Source organism: Platichthys flesus, chromosome 9, assembly GCF_949316205.1.
Source record: "Platichthys flesus chromosome 9, fPlaFle2.1, whole genome shotgun sequence".
In the NCBI taxonomy this organism is placed as follows: domain Eukaryota; kingdom Metazoa; phylum Chordata; class Actinopteri; order Pleuronectiformes; family Pleuronectidae; genus Platichthys; species Platichthys flesus.
Window position 1 is genome coordinate 15,762,832 of NC_084953.1, and position 21,588 is coordinate 15,784,419.

The following is a 21,588-nucleotide window of genomic DNA, read 5'->3' on the forward strand; positions in this document are numbered from 1 at the left end:
ATGGCCTTTGTAGTCTTGATGACACTCAAAGAGCTTTATCATAGTTTTTTTACAATAGCTTTTTAGCAGTTAAAATAAGAATGTGCAAACAAATATTTACCCTCAGGCTACAAACTAATATTGGCATAGGGTGTTGAGCACCACATACAGTGCCTTGCATAAGTATTCACCCCCCTTGGACTTTTTCCCATTATGTACTGTTACTAACTGGAATTCAAATAGACTTAAATAAACTTTTTCCCGTTTGATCAAAACATGCATAGTACTTTGGAGGTGCAAAATAAATTTTATTGTGACACAAACAATAATGAGAACAAAAAAGTTGACATCTGTTGGGTGCATAGTATCTGTGTGATATTCAAAGTGGTTCAAGGTTATTGTAGCAAACAAATGATCCAGTTAAAGCCTGAAGAGAATATAGTGTTACCCGAATCAGAGACAGTGACTCATTTTACACAAACGTAAACTTTATTTAATACTGTGGTCGGATCATAAACAGATATTGTTGTGGGTGTGTTGTGAACAGTCAGAGGAGTTTATAGACATTAGTTAGGCTACACAAAGGAAAACATCTTAGTCATTGTTCAGCTAAATTACTGTCAGGGTTTTTCTCATCAACACTGATGATGTTCTCCAACCGTGAACTGCCAGAGCTCTGGAGAACGCTCAGCGGTGGAGATAGTGTTCACATCTTAATCATAAAGGTGAAAGGGCAAAAGTCTGCATGATCATAATTTGGTGATAAAAATCGGATCTGCAATGAGGTCAATGAAAAAAATCTGCATTATGCACTAAAAGTCCCCAAAGGGATTTATAAGAGCTGTATACACAATCAATGTGAAGCCATTTAAAAAACGTATCTCTTCAAATTATTGGATAGAATTCGGTGATGAGATCAAAACGATACATTCATGTGGAAACAGGGGAGCTCATACACTTGTGAAGGCACCATGTTGGACTTTCACACCCAGCTCCATCAACTCTCCTCCTTCACTGCTTTGAAGAAGCAGCTGAGTGAGAGCTGTCGGCCTCCGCTGCTCTCTGCGCCCATTTTAATTTTTTTGGAGGGAGGTGGTTTCTTGTTATTTTTGACACCATTAGCGTTTAGCTTCTTTCCATTCTAAATGAGACAAGAGAAACAAGTGAGATATGTGTCATCTGCTATTATTGATCATAAAATAAGGTGCGTTGGTGTGAAAGGTCTTGAAGTGCAGACATATGCAGAGGTACTTACCTTAGAGGTCTGTTCTTTCTGACTCTCCACAGAAGCATACAGCTTCACAATCTGCAGGAGAATGGACAACCATGTGAAACGATTAATACTCATGTGTGGACACTCACTGACTCCTGCTGTCTGAAACCGACACAGCTAGAGGGTGTTGAGATATACCTCCGCCAAGGCTAACGCAAGTTAAATAGATTCCTGAATCCACTCCAAATTTAAATAGGTTCTTGCTTGAATTTGCCACATCTCTCCACAACTTAGGAGAATCACTGCAGTGGCTTTTGACAAATTCTGTTTACAGGCAGAAACAGAAACATCCTTGGCAGAAGTTATGACGTTCCTGCAATCATGCTTCAGAATCTCTGAAATTGAATTTAACAACCACAATAACCAGACAACAGCTTTTTCATTTCCTGGTTAAAAAAAACAATTACCACAGCAGGGTGATATCCGGGAGAAGCTAAACTTAAAACAACTGAAATCCTGTGATGGGAAAACAGAAAATACACACAGCACATTTTACACATCACTCACTCTTATACTTCTTTGATGAGATGGTTTATATTTCACTTTAGGTTTCACATTTAAGCGAGTAGACTGCTGTTGTTAAAGCAGGCTACTTTTATTATAATCATTATCATAACACACACACACACACACACACACACACACACACGAAACCAAAACACAAACCTTTTTCACTCCTGTGGACACGGCAGCTTCCTGTAGCGCAGCTCCGCTGAGCCACTGTGCGTTTTCAGTGTGTGTTTGTGTGCCCGAGTCTTTCAGGTGGACAATGTGAACCACATACGTCTGGTGGATGTGGGAGAAGATGTGAACCACCTGCAAACAGCCATCAGATAGTGATCAGTCAGAGGGTTACACAGATATACAAAGACTTTATCTCTATGTGTAAGATTTGTGCTTACGTCTCCGATGTGCTGGAGGAGGGTCTCAGTCACACTTGTTCCCAGTATCCTGCTGATCACGGCACAGAGCGCCCCCTTTTGTTTTATCTCAGAACTCTCCTCATCCAGCAGAAGACTAGGAAACTCCCACAAGCCTGCCAACAAACCTAAAGACACACACAGACGTTGTTTTGTACTTTCAATCACTTTTTCTTTAAACCTTACTTTTGTATTTTAAACCGGTCTTTGTATTTCTTTATTTGTTACTTCTTCTATTATTTCTGTCCTCTGAAATTGAAAACTTAGGGAAATGTTAATGTCCTGTATGTCAATATTGCCTTTTTAGTCTTGATGACACTCAAAGAGCTTTATCATAGTTTTTTTACAGTTGCTTTTTAGCAGTTAAAATAAGAATGTTCAAACAAAGTATTTACATTCAGGCTACAAACTAATATTGGCATAGGGTGTTGAGCACCACATACCAGACTCTCCTAGTGGGAAACAGTGCAGACTCTGACCTTTGTCTGGTCTCTGTGTGAGCAGGTACTCCTCCTCTCCCTCGTCAGCACGTCTGATCACCATACAGGTCAGAGTTCGCTCCACCCGGGGCGCCTTCTTTGCAGGCTTCCTGGGGAAGTTGTTAACGCCCAATGCATTGTCCCAAGGCTCCGAGGGACAGAGCCGACAGGTTCCACTGATTACTGAGGGAGAGGGGGAAATTCTAAAGTTATTTAGAATCACATCTACATGAAGGTCTGAGAGATGCGAGAGATGTGAGGGAGGAAGAGGAGGGAGAACACGGACCACAGTCTTCTATATCAGGCAGGGATGAAGTCTTCCCCCCCAGCTTCCCCAGAAGCTTCTTAGAGTTTTGCTCTTGTTTTACGTGAACCTGCAAATTCACACACGTGATCTCAGACATTAATGATCACTCACTTCTTCTTCTGTGTTTAGAAGGCAAAGCACAAACCACGAAAACTCCTTATGACCAGCAGTTAGCACCAGTGATAGGCTTTACCTTGCGATACGAATGGCAGTGAGACTGGACAGGACACTGGCTGCACACTGCTCCTTTAGGGGTACACACTCGGGCCCCCAGCTCCATCATGGCCTGGTTAAAGTCCCCAGGTCTGTCTGGGTCCACCAGTGTGTTGGCTAGATCCCTGAAATACAACCAGATCAAATCTAATTTGATTTGCCTTTACTCACAAATACAATTTGCCTCAAAGGGCTTAACAAGGTGTATCTTCCTCTGACCTTAACCCTTGACAAGAGGGAGGAAAAACTACCAAAACACCACAGAAAGAGCAGCATGTGAGGGACTCCTCTGCCAGGATGGACAGAAGTGTAATAGATGTGGCGAGTAACAGAGCAAATTAACAAAAAAACAATATTTATTGTATCAATGTTTGTAGTATTTATGGAAAAGAAAATATCAGACAGAGTCGAATGGTACTATTACTTATATCAATATTATAAGCAATCTAGAAAATATTTGACTTTAATTTATTTTTTGACATTATATTTATCATTAATCACAAAAAAATGTGGCTATTTCAAGAGCTTATCCCAGTTAAAAGAAGTTTAAATTAGTACTTCAATAGTACTTCAGCTCTTTTGACATGAACAGACTTCTGTATGTAAGTTTGTTTTTAAAACTATGATTAAAAATATAAGCTGGGCTGCCGGCTCTACCAGGTGGGCAAGCAGAGATGACAGCCTAATGTTCGATTCCGACCCCGCCCTCTGCTGCAAAGGGGGGAATATCTGTTTTATAGTTAAGGGAATATTCATCAGATTTTAAAACAGGGTTTCCATGACATCTAAACACACATTATTAATAAAAGCTCTACTCACAAACTTTCTTTCTACTCTAATAGTATCCGTGACACACAAATCCCTCAACCTCATGTGTCGAACAAAACAAAATTTGCCCTTGAGGAGATGACTGTGAATAATGGCAGCCAACGACAACTGTATCCTGTATTTGTATCATTAGGTCTTTATGTCTTTATGTGGTTTGAGGCAAATGCTTCTGCACCAGGTCCCACTCAAATGTCGTTCACTCTAAACAACAGCTCAGTGTCTCTAGGACGGCGATGACCTCACTGCTAAGGTCGATCAACGAAACAAACACTCAGTGTGTCTGAGCCTCATGGCCAGTTCGTCTCCCTGAGTGGGATCAACAATTCAAGTCATGTGAGGACATTTGGGTTTAAACACACCCAGCACAGGACAGTCTTCATAAGTGTGTGTGTGTGTGTGTGTGTGTGGGGGGGGGGGGGGGGGGGGGGTATTACTTGGTGCTAACTTGTGTTGCTCATCTTCTCTCCTCACTGCATCGAGAATCAATAAACTGGGGGCATCAGGACTGGTTTAACTAACCACAAAACAGCAATTCCGGCGTTGCTGGATTGACTTTAAGAATTTTTTGATTACTACATAACAAGCTGCATGCCACCTTTCATCAGCTGTGAGTGACTTTGAGGCTATCAGGCTTTTGCGGTACAGGCCCATAACTCAGGACGGACTCACCAGCTGAGATCAGTTCTACGTCTGTGGGTGAATTCAAATTGATATTGTTTACTTTTTAGTCAGGGTTTGTTGGGGGTATTTATTGACCTTTAAACTCACCAAAGAGCCTCAGTTACTGCAGGACTGGTGCTGTCGGCTCCAATGGCTCTCAGGCGACACAGCCCCCGGATCACGTTTCCGTCCACAGCTCCGGTTACCTAGGCAACAAGGACACAGTCACCATGCCACCAGCACCTAGAAACGTGTTTGTGTGTGTGTGTGTGTGTGTGTGTGTGTGAGATGACCAACCTGTCCCAGTGCAATAGAACCAACAGCAGCAGCAGTGTAGCGTCCCACACCAGGTAACTCCCTGAGCAGGCTGTCAACTGTCCGAGGCATCTGTCCCTTCAGCTCTGTCACGACCTAAACGAAACGGAGAGGCGGTGGACCAGTGGCAGAAAATCCAACGGAGGTCTCTGGTTCGAATCCACGGAGTGACAACAAAACAACATACCTGGATGGACAACACCTGGATCTGTTCCACACTGTCAAAGTGCCTACCCCACCCCACTGTCTAAGTGCCCCTGAGCAAGGCACCTTACTCTAATAACAACTGCTCCCCGGGGCACCGTGCATGGCTGCCCACTGCTCTGTGTGTCCTCCTGTGTACACCAGATGGGTCATAGCAGAAAACAAATTTCCCCCCTTGCATGTCATGTGTGTGTGCAAGTGAACACACAACTTCCTAGTCCTCTCCTTAGCATTTTTCTCATCAATTGTCAGTGTCACCATACCAGTTACTTTGCACTGGGCAGAAAATCAACACAAAGCTGCTGGAAGAATGAAGAGAAGTGCCACAGATACACGGACACAAACCTTCTGAGCTCCTTCATGAAGTCTTCGTCCTCTGGAATAGTATCCGAGACCCGCCCACATCTGGTTCACCTCCTACAAATAGATCCAAACAAATAAATCCAAGTTCATTTTTTACATTTTTAGATGAACGCTCTCTGTCGCTGCTGTAAGTGATCACCTCCAGTGTGGCAGCTGACAGATCCTGAACAGTCGGCCACCGCTGGAACATAAAGAAGTCCAAATTACACACCAGGCAGGATATTCAATAGATTTAATAAATACTGAATACCTTGACGACACCTACCTTCATCCACTTGTTGTAGTAATCTATTACTGTGGCCACTTGAGTCTGTTGCAGCATGATTTCTGAAACCCAGACTGAGAACAGGGGAGAAAACCTTCTTGTAAATGATGTCAACAGCAGCTTATAATATCTTCCATTTGTCAATAAAACATTTTTATACCTGCATATGTCCTGATGTTGAGGTCTGGTTCTGTCACAGCCTGTCAGAGAAGTACAGAGAGCCGGCCTTTTCATTACTTCATGTAAAACCATAAACAACAATTCAATTTTTTCGCAATGTTAGGGCATTATTGAATATCACTGTGAAAGATAAAGATGCATTGTATGACTCAGTTATCATTTAATGAGTCCTTGAAGTAAGAATTTATGCAGATTAAGACATAAAAACAGACCGTTTGGAAAAAGGCAACGTTATAATAAGATAAGGACGTAAATAAGAAATCACATCACTGCAAGTCAAATACTGTCAGATTAAAATCAATAAGAAATAAAGATATCATATTATCACAGCCTCAGTTTTATCTATAATGGACTGACTTTCCATTCCATTTTTGATTTGTTGTGTTGAGGTATACTTGTGCAGCTGTATCAGTGTATAATAGTATAATAGAATAAAAATACCTTTCTTATAATAGAAAAAATGATGCTGCATTATCCGTGTCATCATCATCATATAGAATATATTAAATATATTGTTATTGTTGTGTGTCTGTTTCTCACACACCAGTAACCTGAATGTGTGTGTTTTTACCAGAGTCCTCCATGGCAGCTCCCTCCTCTCCCTGTCGTACCACGTCAGGAGCTCAGAGCGCAGCAGCAGCACAGCTCCAGGATCAGTGAACGTGTGGTAAGAGGACGGTGAGGCAGTGGTTTCCTCTGGAAGATCAAAACATTTTAATTCTATTTTTTTGTATGTCGCATATAGTTCAGGGCCTTTTTAATTTGATTATAGATACTTAAATATGTCCTTCATCTTAGCTTTAATCAAATATTTGTTATTGTAAGCCTGTTTCAGGCTGAGCACATAATGTGACACAATAATACAAATCAATCAAACAAATCATTACAGCAGCTATTACCGTATTCTTTAACTAATGCTCAGCACCCACTCATTATAGAAACAGTTTAATAACATTATAGTTATAGCATCATGACAACATTTGCATGAATTATCTTTGCTATTGTGCAGAGCTGATTTGGCTCTCTGCACAAACACTGCAGATACATTTAGAGAGAGCGTGTATCCTGGTTTACAGGCCCGGTGTATCAAGTGAAGCTTCATTTGCACAATGAAGGCAAAGACCTGAAGAGTTCAGTGAAGTATCTTGTGAAAACAGAAGTGAAACTTAAGAGAATAAAAGTAGGATGAGCTGTGGTGACTCAGGAGACACCAAACACTGCTTCATGTTTACATACAATATAAACCCCCTCCCCTCGCCTCTGCCTTTGGAAACACGAGTCAACTCCCCATGGTGACTGTACCTTCTTTCACCGCTGTCTTTGTCCTCTTCCTCTTTGATTTTGCAGATTCTATCACTTCCACTCCGCCTCTTTTGCTTGGACGCATCGCTGATCGCAACCCGCTCATCATCAGTCCACATGTACAGTCGGATGTCACCGTTTGTTTACCTCGCAGATTCCAGTTTGTCTCCCGCCACGTTCCAGATGCTCGTCCAATCAGCTGCGAGGGTGTGGGGGAAGTAGGCGTTACGTCATCTCCGGTAGGCGGGTCAAGTAAAAGTAGCATACGGGTCTTTTTGTGTGGTTCATTCATATGGATTATTAAGGCCCGAGCACTGAGCAGTGGGAGACAGTGGGAGTCCCTATTGAAATTGAAAGGATTATATAATAAATAGAAGATATGATTCTTATTTGTGTATTATTAGAGAAAACGAAACGAGGCATAAGTAAATAATTATAATCATGAGTCAGGAAGCAAATTTATTTTTATTTAATTTTCATGATTCATTACATTTGAAAAAAAAATAGCAGAAAATGTTGACAGTTACAGTTTTTTATTTAACATATACATGCAACAATAAAATAAATTCTATATGCTCCTCTTGTCAGTCTCCATTCAAAACTGTAACACAAACATGAGGGAATCAAATATGTTTGCGAGAATACGGCAAATTGAGGCGTCTTTAACCAGCATAATCTCAGTGGTTAAAGTTTTCACCTTCACATAAGTTGACTTTGTTCGTCAGCAGGTTCTCTGCTTGTGTTTCATCCAGATTCATGTGGAAAGTGTCAGCCTGGTTCTGCAGAGACAGAGTTATTCGATTTGTTATTGCAATCTTCTCCACTCTCACCTTCTAACCCCTGTTCTTCTGGTATGTTTCAGGTTATATGAGAACTTACCACAAAGGCTGCAAACAGGGACCTGCCCATGAATCTCTCCACACGTTCCTCAATAACAGGGAATGAGCGGACAAAGTGCTAGGCAGAGATAACAGCAGGTTTTCAGAACGAGTATGTGCATGGAGGAACATACGTATGTGTGTAGCAGACACCATGTGTGTACCTGTAGGGCCAGGCTAGCTTGTATTTGAGCGTCAGTGTGTTCTCTGTTGCCCAAAGCACACAGGAGACACTGGATCACTCCAAGAGAGACAAGAGCATGAGAAATCTCCTGATCCTCTTCAGCCAGCAACCTTCAACACAATCAACACCATAAAAAAACATCACTACTAATAAACTGCAATTAATCCGAATAACTTTCCATCATATGGCTTCTCATTTAATGACCATACCTTATGGTTTTAGCTGCAGCCGCTTGTTGCACAAACACAGGCAGAGAACCAATCATCACTATCGTTTCAGCCTCTGATGACATTGTATGTGTAAAATAAAAGTGATAATAACAGGTTAATGTCACAGGATGTAATTCCCTCCATCAGGGAGGTTATATTTTCACCCCAGTTTGTTTTTTTGTATGAAAGATTACACTAAATGTATCTCCCTGAAACTTGGTGGAAGCATGCAGTGTGGGTTAGAGAAGAACCTGTTACATTTCTATTTGAATCCAGATCAAGGGAACATCCAGGATTTTTTGTTTAACTTTCTTTTACATTGTGAGATATAGGGCATTTGCTACCTTTTTTTTCTCAAAGAAATATTCATGGATCCTGGGGACAAGTTTATGGGACTGATTCTATGAGTGTGTTCAATTTGGTGCAGATCCAAATATACATTTTGAATCTTCAAATAAAAAATTTGGATCCACTGAATGTAAATGTGGCTGTGAATGTTGGGCCTTAGTGGAGGTGTAAACTCTCAGATTGTACTTCTAGTTTACTAATGTTGTCACAAGGTAGAGGCCCACCTCATGCAAATTAGATCCACACACACTTTTTTTATTGTAAATATGAATATACCCTGCTTTTATGATAAGCCTCAGATTTCTGGCTATTAACTTGCCAATATCTGTATTGCTTCATTTATCATGTTAATTCATCAAGCTTTTAATGCATGACTCTAGTGTTAGTGTGTTGTCTATACATTTTATGTGTTGAGGATTTAGTGAATTAAACATTTGTTCAAGGGTTTATTATTCTATTATTTTCTAAGGGTTCAGATTTTATATCTGTGTTTCACTCTGTATCTTATGTTTTTCTTTGTCGAAATGGATATAACGTGTAGAATCATGACTCGTCTGCTTATTCGTCAACTGAGGCTTCATCTCTCCAGCTTAAACATTTTCTACAGGTCTATCTTAGTAATTCGAGACAAATTAGACAATACCCCAATAGGTTTCCTCATGTATATTCTCTTCCTTTTCCTGATCAGTTTAAAGATGCTGCTCTATCAGACTCTTAAGATAAAGCTGACATTAATTAGCTACACATGGAAAAGCAACAGACATCCAGACTGAAGTGTCACCTTCTGTGATCTGCTGTGACTTCACGTCTTCTGTGGCAGGCCTCAGCAGAGCCACCAGGCCACTGAGAAGCACCGGCCTCACTTCAGAACACTTCAGGTCGAGGATAAGGTGAATAGCTGTCAGGGAGAGAGGAGTGTTGGACGAGTTGAAACTGTGAAGCTACAGGAAATGTTTGTCACTATGAGGTTGGAATTAAATGTCTCCTCTTCTTACCTTCATCCTGGACGTCCAGGTGAAGAGATCGCAGCATGTTCAGCAGAGGCTCAACGATGCTGTGATGGGCCGTCTTCATTTTGGACTGTGAGGGAAAATAACTTTTTCTTAAATTGTAAAAATATCATAAATTGTTTGATTCTTACTACATATATGAATCTATCAAGACCTTCTCAAGATAGGACCACACCAACATAACAATAATAATTATTGTTATCAAAATACATTTGATTTTTAAAGGGCTTTTTAAGGTACTGAATGTTACACAACATATTAAAACATAACATAATAATACACAAAATTGTATTAAATTTAATAATAATAAAATAAACATAATAAACTGGTGTTGTTTTTACCTGTGTGTGTAAGTGTGTTAGTGTGTGTGTGTGTGTGTGTGTGTGTGTGTGTGTGTGTGTGTGTGTGTGTGGTCCTGTAGCAGATACTAACTCTGAGGCAGACTTGACTATTTTGGCAGGTGCTACAGCGGGTGTCTCAAGGTCAGGACCACATTCTTCCATGACGACACACACTCACACATATATATACAAAACAATTCCAGCCAGATGGTAAAAATAGATACAGTCTGTGCATGAGTGGACAGGAATGCTCAGAGAACAGTCATGTTCAGGTTTGGTATTCAGCTTCATCTGTAACTGTACCTGAACAACACGTAGGGTGTGCAGCACCATCTGCTGGGCTTTGGGAGAACTACAAGCCATGAGGGCGATGAGGCTTTTGTAGATCAGAGGTTGATATTTAGGATTCCAGTGGGACAGGGACTCCAGCAGGGCCCAGCCTGTGTCTTGGGTTTCTTCTGTGTTGGACTTGGCCAGACACTCTGCTATCACTTCCACACCTTTAGAGTAATAAAGGGGGCAAAGCTGACTGATGCTAAAGTGCGAATAATGATCTAAATGGTGAATCAAAAGAACAGTGAAATTCACCATGGCTTTCACAGATCATCTCTTTGTACTTGCGACCAGCGTTGGAGACAGTGAGCAGGAGATGGACAACCTCGGCCTTGTCCTCCTCTTTGCTCTCAGCGTGTCTCAGGATGTCCAGGAGAGTGAGGATGCCTCCGTCCTCCAGGAACTCCGTCAGGTACTGATCGCTGACCGAAACAGAGCAGACACCAAGGAATGGAGCTCACTCAGAGACCAGCTCACAGATACAGTATCAAATAGTTTAGGATGATGGTGCTTTTTTTAAATTTCACTTACTGGCCTGATGCAGACAGGAAAATCCCAATTGCTCTCAACTGGAGGCCCAAGAAAGTCCCAAACATGTATCTGGACATTTAGTGAAGGACTGGGTCTCAGTTGGTTATATGAGTCAATCCAGTAGGATGAGGCCCCCAGGAGGCCAACACTAATCCATTTTGTGTTCTGTTAGCAGGATTATACAAAAACTACAGAGCTGATTTGGTTGTAACTCTCTGAAAAGATGAGGTTTGGCCACAGTAGAACCTTAATAATCAGACATTATTAGAGGATGGACATCTTTGTGTGTGTGTGTGTGTGTGTGTGTGTGTGTGTGTGTGTGTGTGTGTGTGTGTGTGGGTGCAATTTGGTGAAGCTTACTTGAATTTAAGGGCACTATTCAGTTCATGAAGACTTCATTGCACACAGAACTAAAACAAGTTAATAATATTCAATATAATAGAACAGTATACAGAACATTCATTATAATGTTTTAAACAAAAATATAAATGTGTGACTTAAAGATATGAATTACCACTATCATACATTTTGCTTGGCTACTGTTTAGATCTGTGATTCACGTGTTGGTAGGTAGGTCAACAACAGGCTCCACGTGTCCCACATGGCTGTAACATCAGACTGAGGATACGTGAGTCTCATCCAGGTGGTGAGTCGAGCCAGAAAGAGACTGGACACCTGAGCGAACTGACTCTCCAGCTCGTAGCACGTCTTCCCTGAGCTCTGACCCACAAAGGTGCTCAACATGCGGCTGCGCACCGCCCTGTCTCCACGGTCCCACTCCCGGAGAAAACTCAGCACCCTGCCGATGTTCGCTGGTTCCTCCGGGTTCGACATGTTGCTGGTTCCGGAGCCGAGTCCGGATCTGCGCTACACAGGATTTACTTTGTTATTATGAATGAACCCGTTCAAGTCTTTTCAATCATCTTCCTCTCAGTTTACATGGGGCTGTGGGTTGCTTAGCAACTTCCCAAACTCTGGGTGCGTTCAAGAACTGTTGGAACAGTCGGAGAAAGTAGCTCCAGACCAGGATATTTCACGTGAATCTCAAGAGGGAAAAATAACGTTTTTCCAAAGAATAACTTCAGTCAATAAATCACATTTGATTTCTATAGCCCATATTCACAAATCACAATTAGTCTCATTGGGCTTTAAACACGGTGTGGCATCCTCTGCCCTTAACCCTCAACAAGAGAAAGGTACAAATACTTAAAAAAAAAAAAACAGGTGTCTCTAAGAAAGAGTGACATATAATTATGATCTAGCATTCATCTGTATTATTTCACAGACAGAAGCGAGTTCCCATAGTAGAGAAGAGAGTGAGGTAATGTGAGACACCCCCTGTATCAGGCACGTGCACAGACATTTTGGGGTGCAGTTGCTCAAACCCCAAAAAGGGCACCCATCGCCCAAATTGTTAGGATATTTTCAACTTATATATTTATTTTTGTTAAAAAACTAACTCAAATTATCAATTTGAATAAATAAATAAATAACAGGCAAAAACAGACAAAACAAGGCAATATTAAATAACCAAATAATATGTTGATGTTAGGGTTAGTGAGGTGATGGGCTTCTCTGGACCAGGTAGGGTTACTGATTCTCCTTCATCTGTTTTACAAGTTGCTGCAGTTCCCTGTCCTTCTGCTTTTGGAGTCTCTCTTTTCTTGGCATTATGCTGCAAATTTTGTAAATGAAATAAATCAATGTTTTGCATAATTATCAAGAGTGACTTAAATATCTCTATAAAGCTGACAACACAGTACACACACATTTTTTTTTACTGTTTTCTGACAGAGTTGAAGCATAAGCAGCATTACACTAGTAATATACCACAATATACCTCACCAGACTGTCATGTAGCTCAACTTGAGACCTACCTTTCATTTCAATAATTACGATTTTAAATTAAACAAAACTAGTGAACTTGTCTAATTTGTAGAACAGTAAAACTTCCTTCAAATTACCTGCCTGTCTGTCTGTCTGCCTGCCTGCCTGCCTGTATCTCTCTCCCTCTCTCTCTTCACTAAACATGACAAACGTCAGTAAACAGCTGGACAAGGCTTTGAAATCACAGAGTTTTTGTTTATTTTTTAGGAAACGTCGGACCAGTTGCGATGTAAATCATGGGAGGACACATCACAGATCCCTTTCCCTGCCCATTGGACAGAGAAACGATGTGCAGCTAAGCTAGGGTGTGGAAGAGATCACATGATTCTGTAGGTTAACTTAGGCCAACTGACCTTGCCACAAATCTAAATCTTATAATAATGAATTCTCTACTCTTTAGGAGTAGAGTGGTTTGGCAACTTCCTAGCACGTCGCCATCTCTCTGCCCGGACTCCGGAGGCAACATCCCTGGGAAGAGCTACAGACTTCAATGAAACTACAGTGGAGGAGTTCTTTGAACATCTGCCTGTAGTGATGGACAGGTGACAGAAATAATTATTTAGTTGCAAATGTTTTATGGAGGCTTTACCTGTAAGATTTGGTTTTGATTCTGATTTTTCCCTTGCCTCTCTTTTTTAACGTGCACACATTCCCTCAGCACATGATTTACAATGTGGATGATACAGGCGTCTTGACAGTACAAAAGCCACGGCAGGTAAGCTACACATGATACACTAGAGAGCACCAGATTGATACTGAGCGGCTTGCGATAATGACCAGCTAGCTATTGGCAGAATGCTGAAGCTAATGCTATTAGTAATGTTGTGATCCATGTGAACTGGAAAAAGTAAATGGACTGAAATGAAATACAATGTACCTTTAGACCAATAGTAGCCTACTGATTGCACATGCCATTGATTCTAAACTTTCCAGTTGATTCAGGTTGTGACAGAGAAAGGACAAAAGCAAGTTGGTTCTATCACATCAGCTGAGAGAGGAGAACCCAGTCCCAGGCCTCATCTGAGTCCCAGGCTGTTCTAGCTGGTTCTGATTATGGTCCCATGACTGTGTTCTAATTTAACTGGTTCTAATTTAACTGGTTCTATCTGTCATTGGAATGTTAATGAAAAGAGTTTGAATTATATTACGTTGTATATGATTTTGTTCTGTGTTACTTTCAAGTGTTTAAATAAATGTGCTTAATTGACCGATCCCCATGATTCTGTTGCTAGTATCCATATTAGTTTTTGAATGTGTGGTTGTCAATCTAGCTGTCAGGATTTTAACTATTACAAACATGTGTTGTTATGGTAGTTTTAAAGGGGAAAAGGTAAGTGGATCACTTCCACCCCCTTGATTTCTCTGGTCTGTCTCACTCTATCCCTAAGTAAAAGGGATAAAGCGAGACACAAGAACACTTTTTAAAAACAATCATATTTCCACTGCCCTTTGTCCTGAAGACATTCTGATCATTTCCATTGCTAGGAAACATCCTGAAATGAATTAAGAGGAAATGTGTACCATTGACTGATATATTATTTTACCTCGTCTAGAGGGGAGCAAATTAAAAAAATGTCTAACATTACCACACTCAAGAATTAAAAAATTCAACAAAATCCACAAATCTGGAGCTGGGACTTTCCGAAGAGCACCAGCAGATGGCGGTATGTATTGGCAGACTCAGGTTAGACACACCGCCCCCTGCTGGCTGCTTCCCTGTACGTCAGCCCATCTCCTCGCTAACATGAAGGCGCTCGGTGCAGAAAACCCAGTTCCAAACAGCGGAGAGTGTTCCGTGTGTTCGAAACCTGCGGCCCCGGTCACCGGGCAGTGTGTTCTACACACAGCTCCCCGGATGGACCGTGTGTGAGTCTCCTGACGGCGGGACCACACTTCCTCTTCTCCGGGCGGCAGATTCATCGCTGCACCGCTGAAACATGAAGATCTTTCAAAACAAATATCCACAAACCTCCGTTAATATCATGACTTCATATTGACTGTGAGGTGTTTAAGGGCTGATGGTAGTGAGCGTGGACCGGCACACACACACACACCCACACACACACACACACACAGTGACAAGGACGCAGGAAGAAAGAAAGGGGAGGGGACCCGACATTAAAGCAACACAACAAGGAAACTACACGCGGAACCACACACACACACACGCCTTCATTTTATGTTTTGAATAATAGTCGGAGCCATTGTGGCGAAGTGTGTGTCCGTGAAATCAGCCCGCGCTCGAACCCCCTCACAAGCTGCGAGTGATCCGGAACACAAACCGCTCTTCCACGGGGCTGGACTTGAAGTCGTTCAGAGACATGGGTGAGAAGAATGGACAGATGATTGTAAATGTGAGAGAGACATGAAGAGAGGGGGGGAGGGGGGGGGGGGGGGGGGGAGCTTCTTCCTGCGGAGACGGCTGAGCAGAAACAAAAGAACAGCCCCCACGGCTCTGCTCCTGTTCACGGAAACAACAGTACCGATTTGCTTTTTGATTTCCGTCCCTGTGCGATTCCCTGAACCGGAAACAAGGAGGCTATCATTTTTAATATGCAGCACTTATGAATGAGGCCGGCTGCCATTACAGTGGAGCGCTCGTTACCAAGTCACTGTAAAGGGAGCGAACACTTTAATCCTGATGTTACCTCCATATACAGATGTTTCACTGGCAGTCAGGTGCCTTGTAATGTGGAAACCTCTCAGTAACATTGGTTCAATGAGTAAACCTGATGTCAATGGACCATAAGAAGCTAACATGAGGCTCCAACATCAACACGACACCCCCTCATCCCTCCAGCAGACCTGATACTCTGTGTGTGTGTGTGTGTGTGCGTGTGTGTGTGTCCTCCCAGGCTCAGAGCCACCCAGCCCACCACAGGTGGTGGAGGATGGAGGAGAGGAGGATGAGGAGGAGCTGAGCGGAGGGGAGGAGGCAGAACTGAGGTCCAGCTCCGGCCGGGGCTCCCTGCTGACCCGAAGGGGCATCACCCTGAGGGTTCTGCTGAAGGACGGCCTGGTGGAGCCAGGGGACGGCGTGCTGGCCATCCACTACCTGGTAATAACACACAGCACAGCAGAAGACAGGGAGATTGTTTAATATTTCAGTGTTGAGTTGTGTCTGGTGAGGTTTGCCGGTGCCTTTGAATTGCACCAGGTGATTTAGTTCAGGGAGTAAACACTCTCATCTTCCTCTTCTCTCTTTCCTCAGGGTAAGAACTTTGTTGGGGACCTCTTGAATGATGGGAAGATCCGATGGGTGGAGACGGGTCAGATCTTCAACTCTCCCAGTGCCTGGGCGACTCACTGCAAACGTCTGGTCAACCCGGCCAAGAAGTCAGGCTGTGGCTGGGCGTCGGTACGATACCGGGGGCAGAAGCTGGTCCAGTACAAAACCACCTGGCTGCACAAGTACCAGCCCAGCGCAGACATGGTGAGACCACAAGGATGGATCCTTTTTCTTCTTCATCTTCTCCTTTTCTGAATACAGCAAAGTATCTGACTCAAAATACTGAAATTAGAACATATTTTCTTGCAACAGTTTCTAATTCTGTGCAAATAACAACAAAGCTGAATGAAAAGCCTTTTTACTTGTAGTACATATCTTATCAGAGAGTTAGTAAGTTAAGATAAGATAAGATAAAACTGTATTGATCCATCACCGGGGAAATTCCCTTACCTTGTATCAGTGCAGAGGCAGAACGTTAAGAGAGAAAAAGAGTGGGAGGAAGAGAGAAGTCAGATTTGAAAGAAAAGTGATGAATTCTATAACAAGGAAAAAGATCCGAACTTTTTCGGATTAGCTCACAGAGGACGAAAAATCTGTAATCTTATAATCCACAGTCCATTCCATTGAGGCGTAGATATTCTGGAGACAGCATTACCCTTACGCCTGATCACAGATTCACTTTGGATATGAGCAGTTTTCCTTTATCACACTCTTTAACTGGGAGGATTGTTAGAGACCTGGAGAGGTGAAAATATACAGTGTTTTTATAAAGTTAGTCAAAAATCCCAGATCTGGAATGAAACAGAAGATTTTTTGGCCTTTAATCATCCATGTTAACAAAAAGTCAATATTATCAAGCCATTTCTCTTCAATGATATTTTCACCTTATATTTCCGGGACCTTTGGGCATGATGTGTTCCCCTGATAGTTTATATGACCGTCTCTACTTGACCCTGTGTCCTATATCCTGTGATGTCAGAGCCTGGTGAGTGAGGAGGATGACGACGAGGATGAAGAGGAGGGGAAAACGGCCGTGCAAGCAGATGAGAAGAACAAGAACGGCAAACCTGGATTAAGTGGTACGATCCTGCTCTTCTAACCTCTCCTCCTCCTCTTCCTCTTCTTCTCCTCTCTTCTCCTCTCCCCTCCTCGTCCTCGTCCTGTCCCCTCTCTTCCTCTTCTTCCTCGCCTCTCTTCCCCTCTCAAACCTTTCTGATGCTCGTTACAGATATCATGGTTTCTCGAAGAACTGACAGAGAGAGAATTCCTGTCAGGTATTGCACGTTGGGCACCAGAGACGCTGCCAGGTACTTCCGGTTATTCTGACTGATCTATGTCATTTTAAATGATGTCCATGCGGTGAATGAGACTCGAACTTGTCTCCTCAGAGATCTGCACACTCTAGTGGAGCTGTCGGCCTTCTCAGCCATCAACAGATTTCAGCCTTTCAACGTGGCCGTGTCCAGTAATGTTCTGCTGCTGATGGTGAGCTACCGTCACAGCTGAAGCAGGACAACGAAACCCTGAGCCACATTTTAAAACACATACCTACCTGCTTTTTATCCTTTTATAGGACTTTCACTGTCACCTGACCACCAGTGAGGTGGTGGGATACCTCGGAGGACGGTGGGACACCAACACACAATGTGAGTGGGACGTTAGAAATAGGAATAAGCAAGAACAAGTATATATTAGCAGAAGATGAAAATGAGGATGTCTTCATCACCAGCGTGTTTCTCTTTATCGTTGCTGTATTTCAGTGCTGACAGTCTTAAGGGCTTTCCCCTGTCGGACCAGGCTGGCGGATAGAGACCATGCTTCTGCTGTTGAGGAGGAGGTACAGTAACACAAGGACTGTGAATCAGTCATGTATGCCCTCAGACAACATGAAGGTGAAAGACAGACATTTTAAAGATTCACAGCCTCTTCCTGTGCCCCAGGACAGCTCAGCAGGCAGAACTTTTTTCATTTTCTGGGACATTTTTATGATTTTATTTGTTGGCAGAGTGAGGGAGGAGGCAGGAAACTGGATGTCAGGGTAGAGGGAGAATAAATTACAGTTAGTAAGTGGTCCGACTGGCCAGGACTCGGACTATATGCTATGTTTGGAGATGTGCACATGTATTAAGAATAACCATGTATCCCTTAAATCAGTGTATTGTCCTGTTTCCTCTGGTCTAGATCTGTCAGAACCTGTTCATGCGCGGGCTGTCGTTGGTGGGCTGGTACCACAGTCACCCCCGAGGTCCGGCTCTGCCCTCGCTGCAGGACATTGACTCCCAGATGGACCACCAGCTGAGGCTGCAGGGTTCAAACAACGGCTTCCAGCCCTGTCTGGGCATCATTTGTGGTCAGTGGGTGACTGTTATTCATTATTGATCTGTAAAGAAAACTGTCTTGGAAAAACTTTTCCCACTATGAAAACATGTACTATCATTATTATTAATTACTGATGAGTACCAGTACTCACTAGTACTAGTGAGTCCCTGCATGGAAGTCAAATAGAATTGAATAAGTAAACTGAAGTAGCTCTATATAACTTACAGAGGAGGAGGATCTAGCTACAATGTTAGTACAGCAAGTGAACTGCAGGGTCAGATATGGTTATAATCATTGATCAAATGTGATCTCTATGACCATATGCACAATTTGTATCATAGGGTTTAACTTTGAGGTGCAACCTCCACTGACCTTCACCCTCAATAAGAGTGAGACAAAACCATTAGATAACCCCATTAACAATAATGTACTCCAATAAAAATGAAATAAGGTATGAGGTAAACAGATTTATATCATGCAAATACCCTCAGCTTCTATCAAAGCCATCTGTATAAACAGTGCTGTTTATTTCTCAGTCACAAAATCCAATACAACACAAAACGACCTTATTAATCCCCAAGGCACTTTGGTTTAGGGCAATTAACGCAGACTGAAAAAAAAAAAACTAGCTACAGAACTGCACTGACAAACATCCACTAAACCTTATCACAATTAAACACCATAGAAGAATGGTTCTGTTGCATTGAGCTAAAGGTTCAATTCCTTTAAAGATATAACTTTTCCGGGACTTTTATTTTATTGTGTCTATGTTTTGTAGAAAGCAAAGCTGTAACTTTTTTGTCTTATAACATAAATTAAATTTTTACTGCATAGTGTTTTGGAAGGAAATAAAGCAAAAAGTGAGGTGTTTTGTTCATGTTCACTTCAATGAGAGCAGTAAAATATGAACACAATAATTTGTAACCAAAGTGTCACCAGTGCCCTAAAGGTAAATTTCACTGCCTGTTTTTCTGAAATGGAAACTTCTTGAATTTCCAGTATTTGCCAGGGCAAGTGAAGGTATCACTATCGGGAACTCACAGTATGTCCGGTCTAAACCTCGTCATCATTTAGCTCTGAACTTTTTCTCTTTTCAAAAGGACCATATTATCACGGCAATCAAGGTGTGGCTTCCACAATTACTCCATTCTGGGTCGTACCACCACCTGAGGTAAGGACACAGTCATAAGTAAAAGACTTTCATCTAATCGTTGTCTTGATAAACCTGCATCTCCTCTGTGTTCCTGCAGCAACGGCCCAATGACTACGGCATCCCAGTGGCTGTGGAGGTCACCTACGTACAAGACAACTTCCTCACCAGTGACGTCCTGAATGAGATGGTACTGCAGCGTCAGAGCTGTGGAAACAAATACAACAGAGAAATCAAGGCATGTGTCATGGTTTTTATAAATTACCATTAAACCTATTTTTCTGTCCAAAGATGCTGCTGGTCGACTACTATAGGGCGGCTCCCGACGTCGTCCAGTTCAGCCAGTACTGGTGCCCGGATACGACCATGATGGACAAGATCAAGGTAGAAGGAGTAATGGAAACTAAAATAGATGTTAACTTAGGGAACCTCCATAGTACTACGTTTCTGTTTGAAAAGGGCGCTTTCTAATTCGTGCATTTTCAAATGGGAGAGTAGGAGTGTGGATGTAGCCTTAGCTGTAAGGGGACGTGTTCGGGATTCCTGAAGTTCCTGCATCTGACCTACAATGTGTCTCCTTCCTCAGGGCTCCCTGAGCTGCCATGCCCCCAAAGACCAGGCCTACTCGCAGATCTTGGAGCATGTCTACAGTCAGCTGGGCAGCATGCCCTGAGCGAAGCCGCTGTGGCTCTTGTGCACGTTGGTGGCTCTCCATCTCAAGTTGTTCCATTTCAAACTCCTCCTGTGCAGAGCCACCAGGTCTCGGGTGCCACGGGCGTAAACAATGTAAAACCTGCTCTGAAGAACATGTAGATGCCTTGAATTCTCTCATGCTTAATTTGACGCAGCGTCATCACGGGTTAAAACACAGGTCAATGACACTGAAGGTGCTAAAGCTGTGATGTGAGTCACCCTAGGACCTTTTATTTTGCCAACATGAGAAGGGGATTCGAGAACAGGGAACTAACGAGTGTTAAAAAGCAATAGTGAAATATTGTTTTAATGACACTAAATGGAAGTGTTTCATGGACCTGACATCAGCCCATGGAGGAACGCCGGCCTCTTTTCACATGGACCTATGTGCCTGTCGGTGCCAGTTTCCTGTGGTGTGAGCAGGTTTGGGCCGATATGTACAACGTTACCTAGTAATTGCCTTTATAGAGTAAACCAGGATCAGTGACTGGGCTGAAAACATGAAAAACTAAAAAAATGGTAGTGACCTAAACTATACTCTGAAATTTGTTTGTGAATGTTTTTGTCGCTCAAGTCTAATCGAAGGGTTGCAGTAAAGTAAAAATCCATTTTGACAAACAAGTTTTCTTTTTACCAAACCTGTGTGTGTGTGTGTGTGTGTGTGTGTGTGTGTGTGTGTGAGCTGCGTTGTGAATGTGCGTCTCTACTGTGTCCCTGTCAGGTTCCACCAGACATGAGTCCTGTTGTTAGGACTCATGATTGCTTCCTCTCTAGCTGTACTGTATTTATTAACTGTGGACTGTGTGATGTACATGTGTGAAGACTTCTGCCTTAAGCCTGCTGATTGATTACCCACAAAGCATTAAAAGATACACACTGGAACTATTTAAACATGTCTATCTCTCTTTTTTGTTGTTTATCTCTGGAACACCTCCAGGTAAATCGAAGATGAAGTGATTAGAATTTGGGGATCAAAGGTCGAGATCACAGTAGCCTCTCAAATCATGTTTATAGCCTCTTTAAGCAAATCTCAAGTTTACTTTTAGGGACTGTCTTGGAATTTCGATCAGTTGTCACTCGGTTTGATTTCAGTGGTTAAATGTCAATGTGACATCATGAGTCTGGGGGAATGGACACTGAACTGCACTGGTTGTCAGAGGCATAAAACCATGGGGCAGTAATTATAGT

At 42.4% G+C, this 21,588-nt stretch overlaps 2 protein-coding genes across 2 annotated transcripts; one reads left to right on the top strand and one right to left on the bottom strand.

Moving 5' to 3' along the window:
• Positions 1-279: 279 nt before the first annotated feature.
• mutyh (mutY DNA glycosylase) lies at positions 280-12,062 on the bottom strand. The gene is made up of 25 exons (XM_062395669.1): positions 11,751-12,062; positions 11,123-11,191; positions 10,847-11,013; positions 10,562-10,758; positions 9,903-9,987; positions 9,689-9,805; positions 8,560-8,632; positions 8,331-8,460; positions 8,168-8,245; positions 7,969-8,067; positions 7,289-7,487; positions 6,558-6,682; positions 5,967-6,006; positions 5,807-5,880; positions 5,681-5,722; positions 5,524-5,595; positions 4,957-5,070; positions 4,768-4,865; positions 3,152-3,296; positions 2,938-3,025; positions 2,652-2,834; positions 2,155-2,300; positions 1,919-2,068; positions 1,235-1,285; positions 280-1,120 (listed from the first exon to the last, which is right to left on the bottom strand). The coding sequence occupies exons 1-25, from the start codon at positions 11,954-11,956 to the stop codon at positions 977-979; spliced, it is 2,892 nt and encodes a 963-aa protein (XP_062251653.1). The 5' UTR covers positions 11,957-12,062; the 3' UTR covers positions 280-976.
• Positions 12,063-15,134: 3,072 nt separating this feature from the next.
• Positions 15,135-21,291, top strand: mpnd (MPN domain containing). The gene is made up of 13 exons (XM_062394839.1): positions 15,135-15,334; positions 15,865-16,067; positions 16,221-16,442; positions 17,218-17,317; positions 17,467-17,545; positions 17,627-17,723; positions 17,812-17,884; positions 17,999-18,075; positions 18,420-18,588; positions 19,658-19,728; positions 19,808-19,897; positions 19,999-20,091; positions 20,294-21,291. Exons 1-13 carry the CDS (start codon positions 15,331-15,333, stop codon positions 20,378-20,380), a joined length of 1,365 nt encoding a protein of 454 aa, XP_062250823.1. The 5' UTR covers positions 15,135-15,330; the 3' UTR covers positions 20,381-21,291.
• Positions 21,292-21,588: the final 297 nt, after the last annotated feature.

Excerpts from the sequence above, each read along its gene's own strand:
- mpnd (XM_062394839.1), top strand. Across the intron at positions 18,589-19,657 it reads CTGTCTGGGCATCATTTGTG|GACCATATTATCACGGCAAT; the intron begins GTCAGTGGGTGA and ends TCTTTTCAAAAG. Across the intron at positions 19,729-19,807 it reads GGGTCGTACCACCACCTGAG|CAACGGCCCAATGACTACGG; the intron begins GTAAGGACACAG and ends GTGTTCCTGCAG.
- mutyh (XM_062395669.1), bottom strand. The coding sequence starts at position 11,956 with ATGTCGAACCCGGAGGAACCAGCGAACATCGGCAGGGTGCTGAGTTTT. Across the intron at positions 2,069-2,154 it reads TCCTCCAGCACATCGGAGAC|GTGGTTCACATCTTCTCCCA; the intron begins GTAAGCACAAAT and ends GGCTGTTTGCAG. Across the intron at positions 1,121-1,234 it reads AGAAAGAACAGACCTCTAAG|AATGGAAAGAAGCTAAACGC; the intron begins GTAAGTACCTCT and ends TGTCTCATTTAG.